General features: G+C 37.5%; 2 protein-coding genes across 3 annotated transcripts in view; both read left to right on the top strand.

Annotated features, from left to right (window-relative positions):
- Positions 1–197: 197 nt before the first annotated feature.
- HMGN1 (high mobility group nucleosome binding domain 1) lies at positions 198–6,263 on the top strand. Its single transcript, XM_007435207.4, has 6 exons — positions 198–386; positions 888–908; positions 1,022–1,051; positions 1,133–1,183; positions 4,143–4,274; positions 5,243–6,263. Exons 1-6 carry the CDS (start codon positions 372–374, stop codon positions 5,288–5,290), a joined length of 297 nt encoding a protein of 98 aa, XP_007435269.1. The 5' UTR covers positions 198–371; the 3' UTR covers positions 5,291–6,263.
- A 5,303-nt stretch (positions 6,264–11,566) lies between these two features.
- Positions 11,567–21,802, top strand: part of BRWD1 (bromodomain and WD repeat domain containing 1) — a 76,215-nt gene continuing 65,979 nt past the window's right edge. For both annotated transcript variants that reach the window (XM_015889283.3, XM_007435208.4), the window contains exons 1-8: positions 11,567–11,906; positions 12,142–12,200; positions 12,325–12,354; positions 12,537–12,596; positions 14,533–14,683; positions 17,246–17,344; positions 18,340–18,500; positions 20,448–20,669. In XM_015889283.3, the coding sequence (XP_015744769.1) occupies positions 11,753–11,906; positions 12,142–12,200; positions 12,325–12,354; positions 12,537–12,596; positions 14,533–14,683; positions 17,246–17,344; positions 18,340–18,500; positions 20,448–20,669 (936 nt within the window). In that variant the 5' untranslated portion in view covers positions 11,567–11,752. The remainder of the gene's footprint in view (positions 11,907–12,141; positions 12,201–12,324; positions 12,355–12,536; positions 12,597–14,532; positions 14,684–17,245; positions 17,345–18,339; positions 18,501–20,447; positions 20,670–21,802) is intronic.

Here is a 21,802-nt window from a genome sequence, read left to right as displayed (position 1 = left end):
AAGGGACAAATCTAACCTCGCATACGGGGCTGACTGATGAGGTTTAAAAAGCTGTCCTACAAGTCAGGCGGCCAATAGGAATGAGCGCGCCCAGTCGAGGGAGGGCGGCGCTGAGGAGAGCGCGCGCACACCCACCCTTCCCTTCAATCCGGCTGGATCCTGTTGCAGTGCCGCTGGCGCTGCTGGGATGGGGTGGGGGTGTCAGGCAGGCAACAGACAGTCCGCGCGCAGCAGTGAGAGTCCGGCTCCCGTAGGCTGGAGTAAGAACTGGCAGTCGTCACCGCTCGGGCTGTAAGAACAAGCGCCCGCGCTGCCTGACGCTAAGGGCAAAACATAAAGCACAAGGAAAGCCGAGGGCAGCTTATTCAGCCATGCCGAAGAGAAAGGTTGGCGACGGGCGCGCGCACACATTAATGTGCGTCAAAGACGCACAGTCTCTTCTCTTTTTCATCCCGTTACCTCATCCTGCCGTTTCTTTATGATCGATATATCTTATTTAAAAAAAAATAAGACCAGCGGGTTCTTTTTAAATTTGGATTGTTTTCTGTGGCGACTTCGGCGTGAGGCCCAGTATTTCTGTGCTCATGGAAAGAGCCAAGAGGGGGGTGGGAGACGTGGCGATTATTACTGGCCGCGAGTTCGCCTCCCTTCGAAGTAGTTCGGCAGCCCTGATACCGTTCCGAGAGCCTCGCGCACGGTCCCGTCTCTAAATTTTACGTGGCCGTTGGTACCAGTCGGCCTCCGCTTAGGGATCCCGACACCGGCGGTGGGAAAGGGGCGTGCACGCCGTGACGTCACAGCTCCTCCTGGAGTGGGTTCAGTTTGTTCTTCCGCGCATGCGATGTCACCCGCCGCGTTTTTTAATACGATTAACTGTTTCATTGCAGGTGAACCCTACTGAAGAAGAGGTAAGTGTGTGTTGCTCGGCTGGGGTAGTAATAGAACAGGAGGGAAGGAGGTTATGTAGGCGGTACTGATCAGGCTATTAACTTCAGGTTTCTGTGGTTCTGTTTTGCACCAGCCAAAGAGGCGATCAGCACGACTATCGGCTGTGAGTAGAAATTTCAGTTGACTTACTACTGTAATTTGTAGAAAGAGGGAGGTATAATAAACACATTTTTTTTTCTTTCAGAAACCTGCCATCGCCAAAGTCGAGACAAAGCCAAAAAAGTCCACTTCAAAGGTAAGGATTTATTTTTTGTGGTGGTGGGAAGTAAGCTTATTCAGTTACCTGAGATCTGCTTTGGAAGCTGGCTGATGATTTAAAAATACACACTTTACCTATCACCATTTCTTTACCAGAAAGTTACCATCTGAGGGTGATTCGGCTTTGTAGAACTTTTCAAATTGTAAAACTATGTTCAACAGAAACTATCTTAGTAGTGCTATAGTATAGGCAGTGCTATAGTATAGGTAAGTAACTTATACGGGATAACTTTATTTGGGTAAATATCTTATGCTTTTTTTTTTTTTTACCACCAAATGGTTTAGAATTAGGGTTATCAATCAGTGGTTTACCTTTGTTGTCATAGCAAGGATATTACTCCAATTGATTATATCCACTGCAGGGAAAAACTTTTCAGGCATGAAATTTTAACACTAGTGATAGGCAAAAAAGGAACAAGAGCCCTTAATTAAAATTTGAATCATAAAATTCAGACTTTCCACTTCTAACTTTTTAATATTGAATCAGTTCCCATCTATAAAAATGCATTGATCATAGGGCTTAATATAAGGCTTTTTTTTAGACATTAAGATCTTGCCTAATGATAAGCTACAGGCCTAGGGTCAAATGTTTGAGAAGCGACTGCACCAACTTGACCTGGTGTTGGCGCCCCTAGGTCTTCTAGGGCTCTCCACATCTTGTCATGATCAACACAGTCGAAGGCTTTCTTGTAGTCAATAAAGCAGATGTAGATGTTCTTTTGATATTCTTGAGATTTTTCATGATCCAGCATAGATTTGCAATGTGGTCATGAGTGCCACAACCCCTTCTGAAGCCAGCTTGAACATCTGGTAATTCCCTTTTGATGGCACCAGATGTTGTATGATCTTAAGGAGAATCTTGCTAGTGTGAGGGCTGAGGGCAATTATGCGGTAATTGGATCAATCCTTGGAGTTGTCCTTTTTTGGCAATGGAATGAACACTGATTGTTTCCAATCTTGTGGCCATGTGTTTGTTTCCCAAATTTTCTGGCACGAGGCTGTGATGGTTGTGGGTGGTACAGGTCTCAGCAATTCTGCAGAGATGATATCAACACCTAGGGCCTTGTTGTTTGGCAGCTGGCTCATTGCCTACATGACTTCTTCCTGAAGGATGGCTGGTTCTATTTCTGCTACCCTTTCCTCATCATCCTGAGAAGGGTGGGCCTCTTTGTTGCTGACATATAGCTTTTCTTTATATTCTTGCCATCTCTTCTTAACACCTTGTTGGTCAGACAGTTCTTTCCCTTGGTTGTTTTTGATGATGCTTTTATGAGCAGTTAATCGTGTTTGAATCCTTTTGACTTGCCCAAATGCATTCCTGGTGTGGCCCTTCATGCAGTCCTCTTCTAGCTGCTTGCAACTCTGGTCCCAGTAAACTTGGTTGTTTTTCCTTGCTGCCCTTTGGAAATCTGCATTCAATCTACTTGCTTCCTCCCATTTGCCTGCCGCTTTGGCTGCTTTTTTTCGCTTGGCAATTCTGATGGTTTCATCTGAGAACCACTTCTGCTTTTTCTCTGGTTTCTTGTATGGTATGAGTTCAACTGCTGTTTCAGTGATGGTTGACTGAATTTCTTGCCACAGTTTGTCAGGCATCGTCTCAGCAGTGTCCAGCAGTTGAAACCTATTTTTCACCTCAGTTACATACGTGGAAGGGATTGTGATAATGTCAAACTTCTTTGGTGGTATTGTCTTTTTGATGTTGCATAATTTGGCTCTGATCTTAGCCACCAATGATTCACAATCTGAATTGCAGTTGGCACCCAGATATATCTTGACAGCAAGGACTGAATCGGACCATTGATGGTTGCATAGGATATAGTTGATCTGATTTCGGTGCAGTTTATTTGGTGAGGTTCAACTGTGTAAGCGACACTTGTGCTGTTTGAACCAGGTATTTATGATTCGAAAACGATTTTCATGGCAAAACTGAACCAAATGATTGCCTGCATCATTCCTCTTCCCAAGTCCAAAGCTGCCAGTGATGTCTGTTTGTGGTTGGCTGCCAACTTTTGTATTGAAATCACCCAGTATGTAAATGATGTGATTTGCTTCAGAGGTTTTTTTATGCTGGCATAGACACTCTTTATTTCAAGCTCTGTTGCATCAGTCATTGGGGTGTACACTTGGACAACTGTGATTTTGAGGGGCTTGGCACAGATTTGGATGGTCATAATGCGATCATTAACTGCGGAGAAGCTTTCCATTGCTTGGGTGACGGGGAGAAGCTTTCCATTGCTTCTTGCTTGTGATAAATGCCACTCTATTCATTTTCCTGGTGTCATGTACTGAGTAATAGATAGTGTATTTTTCAGACTGGAAATAGCTGTTGTCTGTCCAGCGTAGCTCACTGACACCAAGGAGGTTGATTTTCAGCCTGGTCATCTCCCGTTTGATGATATCCAATTCACCCTGGCTCATTCCTTGGACATTCCATGTTGCTATTCAATGTGTCTTTCTGCAGCGCAGACCCTTGCTTTCACCAATGGCTGCATCAGCAGCTGGGATTCCTGCTAGATTTGCCCAAGCATGTCATTAATGCCTTGACTACTCACTGCAGGTCCTTGCTCTTCCCCAGTAGCTTGTTGGGTAGCTTCTGACCTGGGGCTCCTATCATTGGGCACTATATCTGATTCATTTGAGAGCCTTTCCATAAAATTTACTTGGCGAGGTTTTTGCAAGGTAGGCTGCCAGGTCTTACCTCAACCCTCCCCATTTATCCAGGCTTGGGACCGGCATGCAAGTGCATGGCTGTGCTGGTTATGTATGTTGTAAGTGCATGTTCAGGGATTAGACGTATACAAACCTGTGCAGGGAATTTTTAAGTTACTTGTAATTTTTTTTCAAATGTTTAATATAGTGGAAATAAAAATCTATCTATTCTGAGAAATCAATTATTTAAAGTCTGTTTGCTGATTATCTACTCTGAATTACTAAAGGATAAATCTGAGGAAAAGAGAACTTCAACAAAAGGGAAAAAGGGACTGAAAGAGAAACAAACTGAAGATATTAATAAAGAAGAAATAAAGGATAACTTGCCTGCAGAAAATGGAGAAGCAAAAAGTGAGGAGGTAATTCTGGCAAGCATTAATAAATGTTCTCTGGCGTTCCTTTTAGTTCTTTTGTAGTCTGATTTTTAAAAATGATATGCTCATTTCACCTAAGAAAAGAATGATATATATATAGATATAGATATATATGCATCCTACCACACCTTTGCAGTCTGCTGTATGGATTTATGTGAGGACAGTTCAAAAATTTAAAGTGTCATAATACTTGTTTACTGGGTAAAGGATCAGCAGGAAAGAGGAAGAAGAGGCTTCAAAAGTTGGAGATGGCACTGGAGTTCAAACTTCTATTCTGGATTCAAAAAGTGGGGGCTTTTTCCAGGGTTTGGTATATTTGCCTTCTTTTTGTTGTCTCCTTTCCATCATATGTCTTTGATGGAAAAAAACAACTAGATTTGGCTTATTATTAATAATCCTAGTTAAGAGCATAGGGAACTAGACAGTTTTCAGCCTGGATATTCAGGCCATATAGATCAAATCATCAGATTTCAACCATGTATTGTTTTTATACTACATTTAATTTGAATATAATGAATATAATGAATTAATTCTCTAGTTTAATTATTCTTCACTAATTGATAGGTTTTCTTAATAATAGAATAGGGTTGCAGAAAATGGGAAATGTGATATAACTCGGACTGTAGTTCCAAGTTAAGGAACAAGATAATGTATAAATTTTCAAAATTCAAGAATGTATGCTCATTGTGCATGTTCACTGTTTGTGTTTCATAATTTATACCACATATTTTTCTCATGAGGATTGAACATGTTAATCTATAACGGCTGCACCAAAACAAAAATTTTAAACTGAGTGATTAAAATGATTTAATACATCTTGGCTCAAGGTATAAAATTTCTGTTGGACCTGTATATCAAATTTGACACATATATTTAAATTTTGACATATGCTTTTAAGTTTTAACTTGGAAATAAAATAAGTATTACTATTATTAAGTTTTCTCTTTTTTCAGGACCCAGTATCAGATACAGCAGGGGAAAAAGAAGAAAAATCTGAGTAACATCTTTATACAAAGTCTTTAATCAGTGGTTCTCTTACCACTGCCTTGTACAATCCAGAGGAATATTTTTATCAACTATTTTTAAATGCAAGTTTTTTAGTGGTTTTAGCAAACATATTTTTTACAATAGAATATCTTCCCCCTTATCTCTTTTAACATAATTGAGTGTAAATGCCTTGTTTTAATGAAATAAAAAATCATGCAATGGTTATCTGTTCTCTGTACAGCCGGTAATTTTAAGGAATGTTGGATGAAGGAGTATTTTCAAATCTTTATTACTTTACAGTGCAATCTTGTGGATTTCTATTTAGAGGCATGTCCCACTTAACTCAATAAGCATACATAGGATTGTAGGTTTAACATTCCACAAGCTCAGGGTGGGCAACTTACAATTTATCTTCTATGTAGGACTTCAGTTTTAAGGAATACAGGATTGCTTCTTTAAATTTCTATCTCTTAGTTGAAAACAATGCTTAAGTATATACCAGTAGAAAATAAGTTGCTTATTCCTTCTGTAGACTGAGGGATAGTTTGATAAACTATTAAGAGAAGCATTGACACAAGTAAAATGTTGACATTATGACAAGTAGGAAAAAAAATCACAATCCCCAATTTGTTAGCCATAGATTGATGCCTTGATGCTTAAACTTGAAAGTGAGATCATCTATTACAGAGTTATTTTTCATAGTACAGTTGTAGTTTATTTTTTCAACAGTTTTGTAATACATTGTGAAAGATTGGAGATCTGGGGGGGTAGTGTGTGATGTATAAATTTTCTGATTAACCAGATATGACTTCACATGGCAGTATTTGAGACACTGGTACTTTTCTAATTGAATGGTTTATCAAAGAAATTACGATAACTTGTGGTTTACATTCAATTATTGGAAGAAAAATCTGTATGCATAGTTAATGTCTGTGGTTCATCCTATGATCTAATAAAATATTGGTATTAATATTTTTACAGTTTCAACTTGACTCTAAATCAGCTTTTATGTAACAGTTTCCAACATTGTTATGTCTTGTTTTAATACAATAATTGGAAAGTTAAGTGATAAGTTATTTTTTCTACAAGTCAGTTAATTGCTACCATTAAAGTTTGCTTCTGTTAATGTGAGATCATAAATGCTTGCTGCTGCTACTTTTAGTAGTGTTTGTAGTGAATCATCATATTGATGATTTTGACTTTTGCAATCTAGCAAGAGGAGTGGTGGTGAAAGATCTATTCTCAGTTACAGGAATAGAGTCTCCAAAAAAGCTTTAACTCCCATGAGAAGACCAGGGCAAAGAGCTCATCCTCTGCCCTGGGAGAAGTCATCAGTCCTGGTTCTGCTTTGACAATTAAACAAAAACGAAAGAAGTGGTATTCGTATTCCATTTTTCTTTACTTCTCTCCACAGTCATTACCTTTAGATAGTTGTAGACGTGTTCTGTTTGATTATTATTAGCTTACCAAAATAATCCATTTGAAATATATATATATATTTAAATCAGTCTCATTGGCTATTCATGAGGAATTGGTATATAGTTCTCTAAAGCATAAATCTGTAGGTGATGAAAAATCTCCCTGGATACAAAATAAGTGGGGTGTCAGAGGATCAACACACTCATCTTTCGGTAAGATACTGATTATTCGGTAAGATACTGATTATTGAATCAGTATCTTATAAAATACATTAGTTAGTTTTAATTTAATCTATTGGTTTATGTTGGTAGAACAATGAAAACACAAAAGGGATGAAAGCTAGGTGTTGGTAGTTGGGGAGGGATCATTCCCCAGGCCCCTCCTTTGTGAGGTGCTGCAGGGTTCTATTCTCTCTCCTCTCCTTTTCAACATCTACATGAAACCACTGGGTGAGGTCATCCTCTGATTTGGGGTTTGGGATCATCAATACGTTGATGATACCCAATTATATTTTTCAACTCTGGGCCGGTCAAGTGAGGCTGTTGAGGTTCTGTCCCAGTGTCTAGAGGTTGTGTGGGTTTGAATGGGGAGGAACTATCTCTGATTCAATCCTATGAAGACCGAGTGGCTGTGGGTGTCTAGTCTCCCCAGATCTGGGGATATTCTATCTTTGACCTTGGATGGAGTGGCATTTCTATCCAAGGTCAAGGGGTTGGCATGCTCCAGCTTCCTTTGATTAAAGAATGTCATCTATCAGAGCTCTGGAAGTGCACCTTCTCTGTAGCAGCACCTGCCCTCTGGTATGAGGTTCCCACCAACATTTAAATGACCCCCACCCTACTGGTGTTTCAAAAGACCTCTCTGACTCAATCCTACCAAGACTAAGTGGCTGTGGGTGTTTGGACTGCCTAGATTTGGGGATATTCCAACTTTAACCTTGGATCGGGTTGTACTTATTCAAGGATGGTATGCAATTTGGAGGTCTTCCTGGACTGATAGCTCCTGCTCAATGAGCAGGTGGCAGCTGTGGCCAGGAAGGCTTTTGCCCAGCTTCATCTGGTGCACCAGTTGTACCCTTTCCTAGATTGGGGGGGCCTTTCAGGCAGTCACTCATGCCCTGATCACCTCACAGCTTGACTACTGCAACACACTCTACATGGGACTGCCCTTGAAGGCCACCCCGAAGCTTCAGCTGGTCCAGAATGCAGCAGCATGAGCAGTGATGGCATGCCTTGATATGTCCATGTAACACCTGTGCTTTGCAAACTGCACTGGTTGCCAGTTTGCTTCCAGGTGTGATTCAAGCTGCTGGTCACTACCTATAAAGTCCTACATGGCATAGGGCCTGGTTACTTGAGGGACCACCTGTCTCCCATAGCATCTGCCTGACCAGTTTGAACTGGCAGGATTGGCGTGCTCCAGGCTCCATCAATTAAACAATGCTACCTATCGGGACCCCAGAAACATGCCTTCTCTGTAGCAGGTCTGTAAACCTTTGGAATGAGGTTCCCCCCAAAATTCAAACAGCTCCCACCCTACTGGGATTTTGAAAAGACTTAAAGACCTGGCTCTTCGTCCAGGCCTTTGGAGATTGATGTCCCTTTCTTTCTGTTTCCCTGTGCCATCATTGTCCCTTTGTCTTGTGCTGTTTTTATGTTTTCTGTGTTCTTTGTTTTTTAAATGTTTTAACAACTGTAAACTGCCCAGAGTTGCTGGGAGTTGAGCTGCAAATACATTTAATAAATTATTGTTGATTGCACAGTCAGCAAGATGTTTAGACTGGATTTGGCATTTTTATCCACCTTTTGAGTCTTTCCCAAGGACCTGGGATAGGCAGATTTTGTTGTTTGATGGTATTAAAGGTATCGTCGCAGGATGTAAGCTGTTCCAAGTAAAGCTGCCTTTTGCAATTGACTGATGGTGAGTTTGTCAATGCCGATGGTTTTCAGGTGGTGCTCCGGATGTTTTGGGATTGCTCCCAAGGCACCTATTACTATTGCTGCTATCTTTCTTTTTTTGGTACTATCTCTGCTTTCTTTTCTTCTTTAAAAAAAAGTTTTTGCTATCTTTGCTTTTATTTCTCCTCATTTCTCATTTCTCCTCATTTCTCATTTCTTCAAAATAAGTATAATTAACTTGGTGGACTTGGTGGAACATGTGGAGGATAACAGTGCAATAAACAGCACTGTAAACCACTTTACATGTTATTTAGAAGTTAATTCCTTATTTAACTGTTTAAAAAGGAATCAAATTAGCTTTTAAAGAACATAATGGGTTGTTAAGTGGTTTCCTTAATATTACAGTTCAGGTTTACTTTGTTAAAGTATGCTCTTTGCTTATACTACAAAAAGACTCCAAGTACCTTAGATTTTTCATTAGTCTGTCAATCTTTGCTTTTGCTGAAATTAAATATAATCTTGTCACTCTGATAGATGGAGATGTTCTTATGTTTGCATTTGGAGTTTTCCTCAGACCTGTCCTTCTATCCATACTTCCCAAATCCCTCTCTCCTTAGGTCCCCCTTTCATCCTTTCATCCAGAATATAAAATAGGAGGAGGTGCCTTGCATTTTTTAAAAAAAATTTATCTCGCCTTTATTATTTTTATAAATAACTCAAGGCAGTGAACATACCTAATACTCCTTCCTTCTCCTATTTTCCCCACAACAACCCTGTGAGTTGAGTTGTGCTGAGAGACAGTGACTGGCCCAAAGTCACCCAGCCATTTTTCATGCCTAAGGTGGGACTAGAACTCATAGTCTCCTGTTTCTAGCCTGGTGCCTTAACCACTAGACCAAACTGGCTTTGAATGATGATCTAATGCCAGTCATTGCAAGACTATTTTGGAATAGGATCAGTGATAGTAAGAAAATGTAGAATTTTAATCCTGATGCCTAAATGCACTTTGGTAAAATAGCTTTTCATAGCTCTGTCAATTTTACTGGAAAGCAGAGGGCATAAAAAAAAATCTGTACAAGTTTAAAATATGAAATCTCCTCCCAGATCAATATAGTGTTATAAAAAGGTGGAGAAATGCAAGATGTGCTTTGTTTAGGATAAATATTCATAGCTAAAAATAAAATTAAATGTGAATTTAATTTTACTTGATTTAAATTTGTAATATGTGGCTAAGTCATAGAATGTTGAACTAAATATTCTTAAGGAAAATAGCTTTTACATGTCCTTATTTGCATTCTTCCACTTCTGTCTGGAGAAAGCATTTTTGTCCTATTGGATAAATCTCCATTTTCACCCTGTGGAATTGTCCAGCATTGACTAAGAGACACGATTTGTAATGAGTCAAACTTTATTATATATGACTTCTGGAGCCTGAAGACTCCAATGTCAGTCACTCATCTTGTTAGTAATGCTGCAGTACTGGTAGTCCCATCTGTAAATATCCACTCAATGCTGCTTTATGCATCTTACTAAAAGAGAGCATGTGAATATTTTAAGGCTGTTGCATGTTTTACAGTTGGACATTACACTTATTGCCACATGAAGCTTGTCTTATTGTAGTACAGAGCATGCCACTCTTATCCAGTTTAATATTTTATGGCAGAAGGTAGAGCAAGGAAACAGACTAATGAAATATAGTTAACATTACTCAATGGTAACTCTGTAAAAGTGCAGATTTCACCAGCTCAGAAGAATCCAGTCCATTTAAGATAAAAGGATCCCTGAATGAAATTATTTTTGCACCTGTCAAGACTTAAGTGTATTTTACAATTCTTTCCTTTATCAAGTTTTATAATCCAGAACAGTAAAAGTATTGCAGGAGTCAAGTTTAGGGAGTTATGGGCTCTGAAAAAAAAGTGGTTTAAAACTCTTGATCTGAGGTGGGCAGATTTTGCTTATTATCTAGCTCCAAATAAATACACATTATACTATGTTTACTAGTAACAAAATCGTCATTCACTTACTGCTCTTCACCCCTTTGCTCTTTCAAATTGGTGGGTCTCAAATCAGCTGTACAGAATTTTGAATTTGAAGTGTTTGTAATCTTGAAAAAATAGAATATATAAAGGTGCAGTAACAACAATTCTGTTTGAGAGTATGCCCCTGAATTTGAATAAACCCAGAATGATTTGGCTTCAAATAATTCTCAAACACCATTTTAAAGTGGAAATTGTTCTTTATCTGAAACAGTTTAAAGTGATCATAAATGGCCTTTCCTTATAATCGTAAAAGAATTAATTAATGGTAACAAGTTGCACTTATATCGATCCCTATTTTGAAAAAAAAAAAATCGCTATACCAGACTCTCAATCTCGCGTAACTGGAGGCTGTAATCTATGGCAGGTTTTCTTGGGATTATACTGTTAATATTCAGTGCAGCTCATTTTGTCATAAACCAGTTTATTAGAAATGAGAGAGAACTTGAATAAGCGTTGTACTTTTGAGGGTGATACTTAGTTGAACGTTAATATTTCATCAAAGCAGTTCCCACATCGCTGGAAATAAATCCCCGAGTAGCAAAGCTTGCTTCCAAATAAATACGTTTTCAATACGTATTTTAAAAAGTTTAAATGCGTTTTAAAACCACTCCCCTGAGCCACAATAAAAGCTTCCATCTCCTGTGCGTTTTACGATTCGCCACGGTCTCTCCTCCCTTCCTCTCCGAAGTGGTTTACAGTAGAACTAATTGCATCTCCTTCCGCGTTTAGCCCACACACGTTTTTTATTCTCAGTTTGCCCCTTGTGAAAGGTGGATCATCCCTCTACACGGTGTAAGCGAAGAAAAGCCAATCAACCACGGGTAGGATTGTGTCTTTCTAAGGCAACGTTTCCATTTGTCGCAGAATAGATGGACTACTTTTCTCTGCTCCCCCTTGCTATTCCCGTCAGCCTTCTCCGCCTCTCCTTGGCCCGCTGACGTCAGAGTCGTGTGAGGTTTCTCGGCAGTAATGGCAGCAGCGGGGCTGGAAGAGATGAATCTGAAACGCAGCGGCTAGGGTGACGCGCACAGGAAAGCGCGCGCGTGCCCGCCGGATCGCTGTCCCTCCTCAGATATACATACACATAAGAGCGGAGGGGGAGGGGAACGTTGGCAGGATTATGTCGAGCCAGGCCTGGGCCGCCGCGCCAGCCAGAACCCTGAATCCTAATCTCGTTCTGGCAACAGCGGCCGCTACGGAAATGGCCGAGTTCTCGAAGGCCTCCAATTCTGCCTTGGCCCCTGGCGGTCTCTCTCTGTCGCTGATTGAATCAGGTAAAACAAAAAGTGAGCGCCGCCGCTAAAGGGAATGGGGAATCTGCGAGGTGGACGAGACCAACCTCTCAGCTCCCTGCGCCTCCGACGCCGCCATCTTATTCGTGATCCTGATTATGAATTACAGTCACCTAAGGGGATCTCCCACCCCCTCCCCTCTCTCACCCTCCCCCAACTGAGCTCAGCTCTGGATTCATCTCTCTCCTCTCTCTCTCTCTCTCTCTCTCTCTCGCAGAACTGTATTTTCTCATAGCTCGCTTCTTGAGCGCTGGGCCTTGTAGAAAAGCAGCAGAGGTGAGTTCTGAATTAGTGCTCTACTTCTCCGCTACCCGCAATAAGTCTTCAGAGTGCCCCTCTCGCTTTGGCCAGCAGCCGCGCTTTTTGATTTTAAAATATGTGGTTCTTCCTTCCCCTACAGGTGCTGGTGCGAGAACTGGAACAGTACCAGGTCTGCTTGACTTGTTTTAAAATTTTACTTTTCTTTTGTGACACTCAATTTTACTCAGTTCTTGATTTTATTTAGAGACATGTATTTTTCAAGAGTGAAGTGGTAGGTCATCAGTGCAAGCATCCATAATAGCTTTAACTTACGTCTTTTCCTTGTCCCCCTTTTTCCCCCTTCAACTTTAGTTGCTTCCTAAACGGTTGGATTGGGAAGGAAAGGAGCATTGCAGAAGTTATGAAGACCTGGTGAGATATAGTTAGTTAAGAAAACTATGAAAGTCCATTTATTAAGATAATCATATTTACGCTATTAATCATTCTACTTACTGTGAAGTGTTAATTATTTTGCTAGACAACAAAAGCTATAAATGGGACTGCAAACAGATGATGTTGTCATCACAAAGGAGGTGGGGTTTGTGGGAGTGTGTCACACAGAGGATGAGTTGTGAAAATGTATCAACGGTGATGCTTTTGCTTCCCTTTCTTTCAGAATGAGAACTGGAAAAGAGGCTTTTCTTTCTGATTTGTTCTGAAATTTCTTAAATAATTTTAGTTTAACAAGGATTTTTAATGTTACTGGTTACCTTAGATTTCTTAGCTTTTGAAGATAAAGGTTTTATTTTCACTCGAAGCCTGGATCATTCAGTATTTTGTTGGTATTGAAGAAGTTGAGGATTCAGGATGACTTCAGAGATCCTTTGTTTTAAAGAAGTGCTGTTTAGCAGTCTTGCTGAATGTCATTGTTGTACGTCTCCCAGAGTCTCTTTGTGAGAGGGTGGCTATATAAATGTGGCATATAAATAAATAAAAATAAATAAATAAAATCTCTGCATGGATTTTAAGACTTTGAGGGAGAAAGGGATGCTTAGTGAGTTGATTGGAAGCTGAGGCCCTTATCGTTCTCTATCTCTCAATTTTTCTCCTCCAGTTGATACACAATTTAAATATTAAATGCTTGTACACAGAGTTGTATGTTCTCTTGTGAAATGCATGTTTTAAAAGCAAATGCCACTGATTGTATTGAGCACTCCTTTATTTTATTGAGGCTTGTATAGCTATTGTGTCCTGGGGTTTAGCACTAGTTTCATTTATTTTTTGTAGTTATGAGACTTTTGAAATAATGAGACCTTAATTAAAAATATTAGAATTTAAAGATGTTTCATCTTTATAGGATTTCCAGTATAAAATACAGTACATAAAATTGAACTGCCAAACTACAATAATTTATGATTAGAAATATATATATATGACATTAGCGAGATTTACCATTTGGTTCCATGCATTTAACCTCAGAAATAAATAATTGTGCTAAATTAAAGTAATGTAGTAGATTTTAATCCTGAACTTTCTTGTTATATCTCCCTCTGGCAATATTATAGTATATTAAAGTTTCAGGAATAATAAATGCAGTAGTCAGTTTGTTTTATCAAAAGATTCTCAGGAGACTAGGTATTTCCCACTTAAAATTGCTTCAAAACCAGATCAATTTACTTAACTATTCATTTTGATATGAAAAGCAAAATAAAGTGCACATCTTTAAGATGTTATGTTGTACCACTGATATTTAAATAGTAAGGCCAGATAGGAAAACATGTTCATATGAAGTTAAAATTAATAAATTGAAAGGTTTTAGAAAATAAAATAGTTTTGGTCAGAAAGGTATTGAAGTAAGCTGTGGCAGAGGTTTAATAGATAGAGTGCCACAGCAAAGAAAGTCTTCTGACCTGCTGGTAAGTGCCCTTGAAGAAATATCCTCTGGGATGTCTTCAGAGTTCAGAGTTAGGGCAAGTGTTCTGTGTATGATTATCAGGGGTATAATTGGTCTTGATTTTATGTAGGTATGGTAGTGAAAAGCAGTGACTATTGGTTTCTGGTATTACATTACCATTGTGTATTCTGAGTATTTCTGATAGAAGGCAACTAACCATGTAATTAATTTGAAGTTATTATTCTATTTAATTATAGCCAAACCAATTTAAAATACCTTTTGGGGGGGGTTGTGGAATAATGTAAATAGCAGTGAAATGGCAGTGCTCTTTTAACAGGTGGAAATATTTAGTATCAAGTGTTTCCAATAAGGGAGGGATAAATATTATTGTTTCTAAAATATTTAGATTATATAAACAATATTTTATTAATTAAGTTATATTAACTTTAGGTTTTAATCTTATTTGCATGTTAGGTATTATGTAACAAACATGTGGCTCCAGATCATTTGTTGCAAATTTGCAAGCGAATTGGCCCTATACTGGATAAAGAAATTCCACCCAGCATTCCAAGAGTGAATTCGTTGTTGGGTGCTGGGAGGCAGTCCCTGCTGCGTACAGCAAAAGGTATATTCATTTTTTTTTATATTGACGCTTCATTAAATTCTAGTCAAATATGTCTGAATTTAGTATATGCAAAAGTGCACATCTCAATTTTCCAAATTAGGATGAATGTCCTTACCCATTTAATGAAAACTGTCAGCACTAAGTTTGAATATACTCTGTTCTTCTTTAGGCACAGTTGTTGTTCAATTGTTAAGTCGTGTCCAACTCTTCGTGACCCCATGAACCACAGTGCGCCAGGCCTTCCTGTCCTTCAGTACATTTCATTATATTGCTTTATGACATTTTCTGGTATTGAAGCATAGAAAAAGTGACAGAAACTTTATATGTATATGTATGCATACAGAGTTCTCTAAATTGTTGTGATGGTTATAGTGCTTTTTGCTAAATAATTTGTGGTTATTTTTAATATATACAGTGGCCTTAGCTTTTACCAAACTGTAAAGACATTCCATATAGACTTTTTCACAGTTTCTTAACTGCTTCTCTCCCTCCCTTACTAATTCATGCAGGTGTTCCTTATCTCAAGTTTGACAGCTTCACTCCTTTAGACAGCTTTGGTACTTTGTCTTCTTGGGCTAGCTTTTAGCCTAGAGAGAAGAATGGAAAGAGGGTAAAATAACTTTTTTTCAGAGCTTCTTGGAATTTTAGCACCTTTATCAAGCTGTCCTTGCTGACATCTGGACTGCCTTTCCAAATGCTGTGGTATTTTCTACCAGCCTCTCCATGCATCACCTGCCTTTTAGATCATCTTTGCTTCTTCTTGGTCCTCAGCTATAGTATGTTCAGTCTACGCAGCCCAGGGACAACAGCAGAAATGTCCAATGTGCACCAATAACCTCCATTGGCTAACATGTTTGCCCTTTTATGTATTTTCATCAAAAGGCAGATGCATCTGCTCTCAGATGTCTTAATTAGGGAGGAAGCCTGTAGGTGTCTATGTGGCAGTATCCTGGTGCTGACAAGAAAGAAAAAACAACCCTTAACCTTGAGACCATTTTGCAACATCTCATTCTGCCATACTAGGACTTCTTCATAAAACCTTACATTCCTAATTACACATTCCTCTTGATTTATGTACCATGAAATAAATCAGTAGTAGTAGTTGAATGCCTTCTAAGGCCCAGTAAAGTGTGACTTTTAACCATGGTTAGATTGAAAACAAGTACCACATTCATGTGCGAACATTTTCTATAAGGAACTCTTGTTGCCTGGCTTGGTTAGATTTTAACCAACATTAATCACTTGAATATCTCTTTATGCAGAATTAAAAGCTATTCATGAGAAGAACCAGCAGAAAGAATATACAAAAGTAGTATTATGTATGCATCAAACTTAAAAGAAAATTGAACATATTAGTATAGTGGCTGTTTCCATGTAATATTCTTCTACCTCTCTTGAATCTCTTATCTAAAAGTTGTCCTGTTTCCTGATTTGTATCAGATTACATTTGAATCAATGTATTTAAATCAATCATTTAAAACTTCTCAGAGAAAAATTAGTTTTAAATCAAATTGTACATGAGGATGTATTTTTATGCTCCTAATGGATTAATATAGTTGTTAAATCAAGTTAATGTATAGCTAAACAAAACCTTGGTGGTATTTTATAAGATAATGCTTCTTTCCATTGTTGTTGCTGTACCTATTGTAAAAATCCTGTCTTTCCGCAGCCTCTTTTACCCAGAAAGGTGACGTAGCTGTCAGTCCCAAAGTTCCCTTTCATCTCATCTCCACATGCATGTTTGTCTCCTTAAATGCAGTTAAGGGCTGACAGAGTTGTTTTCTTACAATGGAAAATGCTTATGTTTAGCAGAGTAAATATAATTTAAAAATTTAGGAGACACAGCATTAAAAGACAGGATGAGATTACTAGAGTGGATCTTAGTAGTAAACAGGATAGCATATCCTGAAATTGAGTTAAATCTTATAAAGATCTGCATAGTAAACAGGATAGCATATCCTGAAATTGAGTTAAATCTTATAAAGATCTGCATAGTAAACAGGATAGCATATCCTGAAATTGAGTTAAATCTTGTAAAGATCTGCATAGTAAACAGGATAGCACATCCTGAAATTGAGTTAAATCTTGTAAAGATCTGCAGTCTCAGTATAAGCTCTTGACAAAAGTATGAGGCATAATTATAATGGTTACTGTAAAAATATTTTTCCCATGAGCCTAGCAATCTTTTAGTCATTGTAGTTCTGATAGAGGCTATTAATTCAAATGTGACAATACTGTGTTAAGTAGGCCTTTTTTTAAAGGAACATTGAGTTTGAAATACTTTTAAAATTTAGTTTGTGTGTTACACACATTTTTAAATTCACAAAATCCTGATATGGCATATAGAATGTTTTACACATAAAAAGGTATATTACTGCAAAGCACTGAAGACATTCTTGAGCTGAGTTTATCTCTTTGGTGACTGCACTTAGCAGTTTTCTTAGGATAATGTAAATGTTTGACATTACATTCTTTCAGTATATTTTTTTATATCCTGGTTCAGCATAGAGTCCTGCTGTTTCCTAGTGTTACTTTATGTATAACTGAAATATACTTTTGCAGATTGCAAACATGCAAATTGGAAAGGCTCAGGTATTGCTGCCCTTCACAGAGGAAGACCACCTGAAATACCTATTAACTGTGGCAGACAACCAAGTCTAGGTAAGTGGATTTTTTGGTTAATATCATACTATACTCACACTGTTTTTCTCCTTCTGCTAAAAAAAAAAAGCATGTTGTTTATTTCATTCAAATGTGTTACTAAATTATGCAATTATAATGACTAGATACCAAAATATCAAGATATCAAAGAGCCAGTTTGATCTAGTGATTAAGGCACCAGGCTAGAAAGCAGGAGACTTTAAGTTCTAGTCCTGCCTTAGGCATGAAAGCCGGCTGGGTGACTTTGGGCCAGTCACTCTCTCTCAGCCCAACTTACTTCACAGGGTCGTTGTTGTGGGGAAAGGAGGAGGAAGGAGCATTAGGTATGTTTACCACCTTGAGTTATTTATAAAATAATAAAGGCGGGATAAAAAAGTAAAAAAATATTAAACACGTATACTTGATATGAAGAATTTTAAGTTAAAAATTAACTAGAAACTTACAGAAAGCTGCATGTTGTGTCCTTCCACATTTTCTGTTAGCTTCCCAGTTACTTCTTGCTCTGAAACCTGAACCCAACACTAGCAAAATTGTGTACTTCACTTTGCTCACACAATTAACCCCTCCACCTTTAAAACAAACACACTTCAACCTTAGAGTAGTATAGCCATTAGGAAGGAGAGAAAGTAGCTGCCAAACTTTCAAGAATAGCCTTTGCCCAATTAAAGAACTAATTAATAATTGCTTTGACTGGATTTCTGCCTAAGCAGCTTTTTGAGAGAGAGGCCGCTGCTCAATGGCTATGTGTATGCTTATATGTAGGAGATTTGTTCATGGAATTCAAATTAAAATGAGACACAATGCCACTCAGAATAAACAGTTTCAAGCTAGATAGATGAAGATGCAACCTGTTAAAAAGCAACTTTTTTCTGTATTAGTTCTTGCAGTATAAATAACTACTGATTATTAATCCTAAATATAACATTACAATTAGTGTGATTACCTTTTTCTTTTTTTAAAAAGTTACATACCCTTATTTTTTTTTCCTATTTTAGTGGAATTAAATTATGCGAAACAGTTGACCGGATGTACCCGATACAGTTGTTCATTCCCAGGAAATATGTACCAGCATATAAAGATGCATAGACGGATTCTTGGTCATCTTTCTGCAGTTTATTGTGTGGCATTTGATAGGACTGGACATAGGATATTCACTGTGAGTTTATTTATTTGATAGATTTATATGATTGCCTGATTGACATGCAATTCTGGATGACTAACAATAAATACAATAAAATAATTATTAAAACCAATCAAAAACATACATATGTGCACGTCGCAAAATTCAGTAATTGCCACTTGGTGGAAAAGCTGGGTCTTTAGTGTTTTATGAAAGGCCAGCAAAGTCAGTACCATCCAAATCTTGGGGGTGGGTGGGGGGGTGAGTATGGTTTTCTATAGAGAAAACATACTTCCTCGATCCTGTTAGATGGCATTGTTTAATAGAGGGGACCTAGAGCATGCCCACCCTATCAGACCTCACGGGACAAGCAGAGATAATTGGAAACAAGTGGAGATAAGTTTGTTGTTAAAGTTGTATGTTCTGGAATTTTATAGAATATAGGGGAAAATGAACTGTAATCACTCATATTAACATTAACACTTAGTAATTGTTATTATTCAAATTCTGCTCTAAATTGGATTTAGTATTTAATTTAGTACAGACTCTGGTGAAACTTAACTTTCCTGGTAAAGTGACTTAAGAAAATATGGTGTAAAAGTCTAGAAGGCTTCAGTGAAACAGGAAGTATGCCAGGTATCATCAGAGTTTGTATTGATGGAGTTCCAAGGTACTGGATACTGGGATAGGAAGAAAGCATCCATAATCATCTTGATTGAAATCCAAATCTGCCAAATCCTTTTAGAGCAGAGCCACTCATTTTCATTAATACAGTGGAATCTTGATTTAAATGTGCTTCCATTTAATGGACTTTGGTACAGTGGACCAAATTTGAATTTAGGCTTCATCTCTGAAATAGTGGATGACTCCATTGTTTTTGAAGTCTGTCCAGACAATTTATGCAATTTCCATCAATGAATATAATTTATTTAATTATGTAATGGATGCATCTATGTCAACATGCATGATTTCTGTAATTTTGTTAATACAAATTACAAAAACATCAGTTTTGTAATTTTGTTAATTGCTACAATTATGCAATTTCAGACATTCAGCCTTAACAGACATCTTTTCCTGAAATGATCCATTAAACTGAGGTTTTACTGTATACATTGTACCTAAAATGAGAAGTAAATAACATTGCATGACAGTTCTTTATGTACATTCTCAGAACCTAAACTATCTGACAGGCGTAAAACCCAAAACATAATTGTTTAACTTCACCAAGTCCTCTTTAAAATACAATTTGCTGTATTCATTTTATAACCCATTATGAAATTGATAATTAGTTTTTATGGCTGTAAAACAGAAGTAGATGTGTATGTGAAGAGACATATTGTGGCAGAAGCAAGCTTCTTTTAGAAAGTGCTTTTGTTTTACATTAAAGTTCTCTAAGAAATTAAGATAAGGCAGGGCTAAGGAAAGACTAGCCCTAAGAATAATTGTAAAAAATGAAAAATATATTATCAGGATAGATGTACCAAATTAAATACCAATTAATGACAATATATTGATCCATTAGTTACACCTTTTGTCTATTTATTTGGTATATCAGCATAGTAAACAAATTGTAATCAGGTAGAAACTATTATATAGTGATTGTCAGTTAAGTTTACATTTTGAGCTATGCCATGAAAAATTTATTACCTCATTTACATAAAGCTAAACCATAAACTGTGATGTGCAAACCACAGTGGAGTATTCACAGAGGTATTGAACTGAAATTGAAGAGACCATATTACAGCTTAGCACAATGTGTGTGCCAAATCAGTAGGTGTTCCTTTGTATCTGTTACTCAGATGTGTTTTCTTATTTCAAGATAGTCTGATGGAGAATATATTATATATGTTATATTAAACTGCATTTGAGAATAAATCTATATATTGTCCTTTATGTTTAATTTTTAATTATTTTAAAACCACAATGACACATTTAAATTGAAAGGATGATTAGATGTTAAGTAACTGCTTTCTTTTTATTCAGGGATCCGATGACTGCTTGGTAAAAATTTGGTCCACACACAATGGTCGGCTATTAGCTACCCTAAGAGGCCATTCAGCAGAGATCTCTGATATGGCTGTGAACTTTGAGAACACAATGATCGCTGCTGGTAGTTGCGATAAAATTATCAGAGTTTGGTGTCTCAGAACATGTGCCCCAATTGCTGTTCTGCAAGGACACACAGGATCAATTACGTCTTTGCAAGTAAATTCTTAATTTTGTTAAATATGATTGTTAATGCACGTTGAAAAGCTATTTTTAAAACTGCATTTTAAAGTACATTTTGGGATCTTTATGTGTGTTTCTGAATCTGAAATTACCAAAAGTTCCAATTGTGTAATTGTGACTGTGAAGATGATGTGAATTTTCTTTGTTGTTGCTTGTTTAATTTCATTGAAATCATTATATTTGCAAATTTGTAAAAATATTTATTATGCTTATAGACCACCAAATACATTGAAACAAATGTCAGTTTGGAACATCAGAATAGAACTATTGGCTGACATTTGTGCTGAACATTACTTTTTTGCATAACCTACTCAAAATAAAGATTAATCTGCGTATTGAAAATACAAATGATGAAATTCTTCATTGGGTAAACAGGCTTTCTACCCTCCTCCTGCATCTCTACTATACCTTGTGATCTCTCAGATCTGCTCCAGAATATTCAATTCTCTTGAATAGATTTTGAGAGTCTTCGTAGGATGAGAGGGAAACCATTGCCTGCTCACCAAGCTAAGTTGATAGAAACGATTGTATGCTTAGAAAGTAAGCATTGATTTCACCTTTGGACAGGAACATGCTGCATAGTTACTGGAAAAATGGAACAGCTATGTATAGGCTGTCATTAAGTTAGAACTCTAAATTTGTGGGCTCAGTGGTATTGTTATGTTTTTGCTATCTAGTGTATATAACTGGTGTGGTCACAGTTGCAGCTTTGTATGTTTGCAGTAGAAATAGCATACTGCCAGTTGTATAAAGGAGCTCTCTGCAGTGTGCTTCATACAGTGCTCTCCATTGTGAAGCTTATATTGATCTACTAGAATTTGGTATTCTCTGAATGATGAGTATCAACTTCCTGGTTTTTTAGGAAAAAAAGTAGTTGTTTTATAATAGTGTAGTCAGTTTCATTTAATCACACTATAGAATGATATTTCGTAGTATATAAGTTCAATGATTGGATTCATACAATATATTAAGCTGTGATTTGTTGAACAAGAGAGTCTGCATATCAAAATGCTAAACAATAACTTATGATTCATGAACTGTAATGGCTGGATTAATATATAATACTAAACCAAAATTAGCCATATTATGACAGTTGCACAGTGTGTGAG

Source organism: Python bivittatus, unplaced genomic scaffold, assembly GCF_059951505.1.
Source record: "Python bivittatus isolate LINGU-HERP-01145 unplaced genomic scaffold, Pbiv_v1 ctg000350_np1212, whole genome shotgun sequence".
NCBI lineage: Eukaryota > Metazoa > Chordata > Lepidosauria > Squamata > Pythonidae > Python > Python bivittatus.
Note: the sequence above shows the minus strand (reverse complement) of the source record. Positions and strands in the feature narration are given on the sequence as shown.

Excerpts from the sequence above, each read along its gene's own strand:
- HMGN1 (XM_007435207.4), top strand. Across the intron at positions 1,052-1,132 it reads GATCAGCACGACTATCGGCT|AAACCTGCCATCGCCAAAGT; the intron begins GTGAGTAGAAAT and ends TTTTTCTTTCAG. Across the intron at positions 4,275-5,242 it reads GAGAAGCAAAAAGTGAGGAG|GACCCAGTATCAGATACAGC; the intron begins GTAATTCTGGCA and ends CTCTTTTTTCAG.